The sequence below is a fragment of the Nelumbo lutea genome, chromosome 6 (genome assembly GCF_056320005.1).
Source record: "Nelumbo lutea isolate HS-2025 chromosome 6, American lotus-T2T, whole genome shotgun sequence".
NCBI classification, from domain to species: Eukaryota; Viridiplantae; Streptophyta; class Magnoliopsida; order Proteales; family Nelumbonaceae; genus Nelumbo; species Nelumbo lutea.
Window position 1 is genome coordinate 1,310,141 of NC_142689.1, and position 4,635 is coordinate 1,314,775.

The 4,635-nt window shown below is 34.2% G+C and overlaps 1 protein-coding gene across 1 annotated transcript; it reads right to left on the reverse strand.

Moving 5' to 3' along the window:
* Positions 1-3,621: 3,621 nt before the first annotated feature.
* LOC148846739 (late embryogenesis abundant protein Lea5-D-like) lies at positions 3,622-4,404 on the reverse strand. The gene is made up of 2 exons (XM_088948533.1): positions 4,303-4,404; positions 3,622-4,123 (listed from the first exon to the last, which is right to left on the reverse strand). The coding sequence occupies exons 1-2, from the start codon at positions 4,338-4,340 to the stop codon at positions 3,886-3,888; spliced, it is 276 nt and encodes a 91-aa protein (XP_088804659.1). The 5' UTR covers positions 4,341-4,404; the 3' UTR covers positions 3,622-3,885.
* Positions 4,405-4,635: the final 231 nt, after the last annotated feature.

Genomic DNA, 4,635 nt, shown 5'->3' on the forward strand with positions numbered 1-4,635 from the left:
TCAGCACAATTGAGCTAATCTGACCCTACCAATCAACTCATAATGCTCAAAAACACCACATTGCCAAATTTCAACAAAAAATCCCTCATTTTCCCCTCAACCACACCAAGATTTTATTTCAAAGTTAATAAATTAACCAAATCAATACCCCTTTATATCTACCTAATTTGAGCCTATTTAGGCAAATCTGACCCCACCAATCGATTCAAAATGCCTAAAAACCCCACCCTATAAAACTTTAGACAAAAAGATCCTTATTTGCCCTCCATATAAAAAGATTCCATTTTGGACAATCTTATTGGCCCATACACAATCTCATTGGAATCATTACCCCTCTAGATCTGCTTGACTCAAGCCTATTTAGTAGGGGTGCCCATGAGAAGAGCAACTCATGAATTGTTTGAGCTCGACTCGTGAAAAGCTTGGTTCAAATCAGTCTAAACCGAGCTTCGAGTCGAATATATATGCTCGTTTGCTAATCGAGCCGAGCTTGAGCTTAATAAAGCTCGGCTTGTGAGGCTTGCGAGCCTAATTGTGTACATAGGGTGTCACCAGGAGTCACTACCCCTCTAGATCTGCTTGACTCGAGCCTATTTAGTAGGGGTGGCCACGAAAGGAGCTACTCATGAGCTGTACGAGCTCGGCTCGTGAAAAACTTGGTTCAACTCAATCTAAACCGAGCTTCGAGCCGAATATATGCTAGTTTGCTAATCGAGCCGAGCTCGAGCTTAATAAAGCTCAACTCATGAGGCTTGCGAGCCTATTTTTGTACATAGGGTGTCACCTCGGCTTGGTACCTCAGTCACTAAGGGAGACCTCGGCTCAACACTCGACAACTGAGGGAGACCTCAACTCGGCACCTCATAAACCTCAACTTGATACCTTGGCTGCTAGGGAGACCTCGACTCAGAACCTCGGCTGCTAGGGAGACCTCGAATCAGAACCTCGGCTATTAGGGAGACCTCAACTCGACACTTCATCAATTGAGGGGGATATGCAATCAAAGGTAGTCGAGTTCGAGTCGAGGTCGAGCTTCTGAGCTTTTGACTTGAGCCGAGCTCGGGCTCAAGTCTAATTCTAGTCGAGCTTGAATCTGATAGTTTATGAGCGAGCTAAGCTCGAATATCCAGATATTCGGCTTGGCTTGGCTCGACTTGAATCCACCCTTACTATTTAGGTCAATTTGACCCCGCCAATCGATTCAAAATGCCTAAAAACCCCACCTTATAAAACTTCAAAAAGAAATACCAGTGTTTGCCCTCCATATAAAAAGACTCAATTTTAGACAATCTCATTGGCCCATGCATGCAAAACCACATACTCAAATCCATCTCCACCGTTCATTTTTTTTTAACCCAAAATACCCACCATTAGATTAACATTTTGTTTTGGCCTCCTTAGACCCAAATTGGCTAAAATACCCCTAACCTTACCAAAATGACCGAAATACCTAAATTAAAATTTTAAATAATTAAATAAATACCATAATTAATTATGATATTTATTTAATTAATAGACAATATGTATAAAAATACTATTAATTAATTAATAGTATTTTGATATAATTAATTAGTTATTCATTAATTAACAATATTTTTTTATTAATTATGTTATTTAATTAAATAAATAGCATACTTAATTCATAAATATTGTTAATTAATTAAATAATTAAAAAAATATCATAAAATAATGTTCATTAACACTGATAATTAATTAGATAAATTAGATAGTTCATTAGAGATTGGGAGAAGTACATGATGAGGTGGCTTCACGAGGGAGCAAGAAAGGCTAAAATGAAGATTGTTTGAGAGTGTTCGCGATTGGGGTAAGGGAGAAAGCTCAGGACATGACGTGGCATGTTTCTACTTTAGTATATATATATATATATATATTTCATATAATTTATATATAAAATAATTAAATTATATAAATAGTTTATATATCTATATAAATAAAATATTTATTTTATATATTTATTAATTACCTAAAATAATTAATTGGTTGAATTGAATCGAATTGAATATTCAAATATTTAATTGGACTAAAATTGGAATATTAATTTTCAATATTTGTCGGATATTGAATAAAATTTGAATATCGAATTTTCTAATCGAATTTGAATTTGGATATTACTTGATTTGATTCGAATTCGATCTTGTTTAGCCCGTAGTTTTTAACCCATTATTAGCCCAAGGTTCAATGTATTCACACACTCAACACCCAAGCGTATAACCATATTGATACTTTTTTCATTTAACCCATTATTAACCCATTCCTTCATGTATTTTTTATATTTTTATTTGAAATTATAGGACCAAAATGGTTGAACTCTTTACTCACTACAAGCCAAGACAACTGGATTTCTAAAATGGCCTCAATCCTTTTTTAATATACAATATGGATTAGTGATATATTAATTATTTTAGGTAATTAATTGTTTTAGTGCATGCAATATTAGAAATCGAAAAAATATGAAACAATCATATCCATGAATCCTTTTTCATTTTCTCTTAAACATTGTATTAATTTTCATTTAATTAATTTCCCAATCAATTGGGTTAGCATAAAATTAATTTAGGAGAGAATCAACGCTGAAGATTAATTTTTTCTAATCTAATATATAAAATGTTTTGGTTAGTATTTTCTTTTGAGAAAAGCCCACAAGCAACTTCATTGAAATTACTGAGAAATAAACTCGATGCCGTTCAATTTTGGTTAGCAAACAAGCCAAATTAATTAATTTGTTTAGTTTTAATATCATTAAACATTTAATCTTAAATTAATTTTATATTTAGTTATAAGAACAATTGGAATCCAAAAAGTCTTTTGCAATTAATGACAACTGATTTCTTAATGCCCATTCCATCACTTGAAGTGTAAGATGCCCCGGTTGCCCCCCCTGTTAGGTTGCAGATTTTATTTTATTTTATTTTTTCTTTTTTCGGTTGTTGATTCTCCCCGCCCGTCCTTTTACTCCACTTTGTTATCATATTCTACATTCTTTTACCATATTTTAAGGGACACATAGGCAGACACTTGGTGACCTGTCCCAATATTTCAAGAATCAACACCCATAACCCCTTTTATTTGTAAAAGATGGATGGCCTGTTTACGTTTTCACTTTTCACCTGTCGAGATTTATATCGCGTTTGGATAAGCTCTGGGACTCGAAAGTATTTTCGTTATGCTTTTAAAAGCAACTCTTACAGTCTTACCAAACACTTTTGGTCTCTCACAGCGCTAAAAGCCAAAGCTTGGATTAAATAGTGCAAAATTGTCTTACACAGAAGACATATTGAGAAACTTAGAATATGTTTGGTTTGATAGAAAATAAGAGAAAAAAATGTATGGAGTCGAGGGAAAGTTCTTAGAGAGATTTTGCGAAATTCCTTAATAACTTAATTACCCTCAACTTTCTATTTCTCCCTTATATTTTATCAAACCAAACAATAGGCTTAAGGTTAACTTCTTTCTTTCCTTCGGGAGCTTTTCCTGAGCTTGTGTTGTAAGCCCAAGTAAATTGGAAAAAAATAAAAAATAAAAACGTATAATCTAGAAAAAACTAAATTTTCAACCAAGAAAAAGGAAATAAAAAGAGAAGAAACAGAGCCTTTTGTTTATGATGGTAGTGATCCTTTTCAATTAGATAGTTTCTTTATACAAGTTAATTGAAAGGATTATAAAAAGGCACTCCATTTTAAATAATAAAAAAAAAGGAAAAAGAAGAAGAATTAAAAAAAAAAAAAAAAAAACTCCAAAGCCACTACATATGAAGTAGGAATAAAGGGTATTGCTGAATCTTTGCTACCAATGCATACATGAGAGAGATATACGTCTAAGACCACTCAAAAGCCAGCCAATTAATGTCATTTTGTAAGTAGTAGACTACTTCTTGGAGAGGAGCTTCTCCCTCAACTCGGCCACATCGATTTCGCCAAAGTGACTTTCGGGAATCCAGTTACCTGTTTTTGGATCTCTCATCCAGAAGTCCTCCTTGGACGACTGTGCAGGAGTTTCGGATCTAGAAGCACCATAATCTGAGATTTTCCTGGCAACACAAACCACTGAAGGTGATGACTTTCCGTAATTCTCTGTGGTCGCTGCAGCAGAAAATAATCTCCGGCTGCATTCGGATAAACAGATAAAAATCAATGAGATAGCAGTAACAACATGCAATAATCGATCACGAAGATATATACAAACTGTATATATATGCATGAAATAGTATATATATATTTATATATATATATATCGAAATCGAAACTATGCATGGCTATTGAGTAGCAAAGACCAAGCACAAACCTGAGGGAGATGAAGCTGTTAAGAGATATCTTTGCCATATGTTGAATGACTGACTTATGACTTTCAGAGAAGAAAGAGAGATTTTGGCTTTGCAAGAAAGGAATGGGAAGCGAGGGCTTTTATAGCCGCGTAATGAAGAAGGGCTCTCGTCCAAAATTCTCACTCTTTCAATTTTACAAGTTTTTGGATTTCTAATCATACAAGGATACGTAATTAGTAGGATATTTTTTAGGAAACTGGAAACAACTCTCCCTCTGGCTCTCTCATGAATGCCGTTGGCATTAGGAATTTAGTATCTGGCATGGGGCCCACAAAGGAAAAATTCTAACTAAT

Excerpts from the sequence above, each read along its gene's own strand:
- LOC148846739 (XM_088948533.1), bottom strand. The coding sequence starts at position 4,340 with ATGGCAAAGATATCTCTTAACAGCTTCATCTCCCTCAG. Across the intron at positions 4,124-4,302 it reads AACAGCTTCATCTCCCTCAG|CCGGAGATTATTTTCTGCTG; the intron begins GTTTGTGCTTGG and ends ATCCGAATGCAG.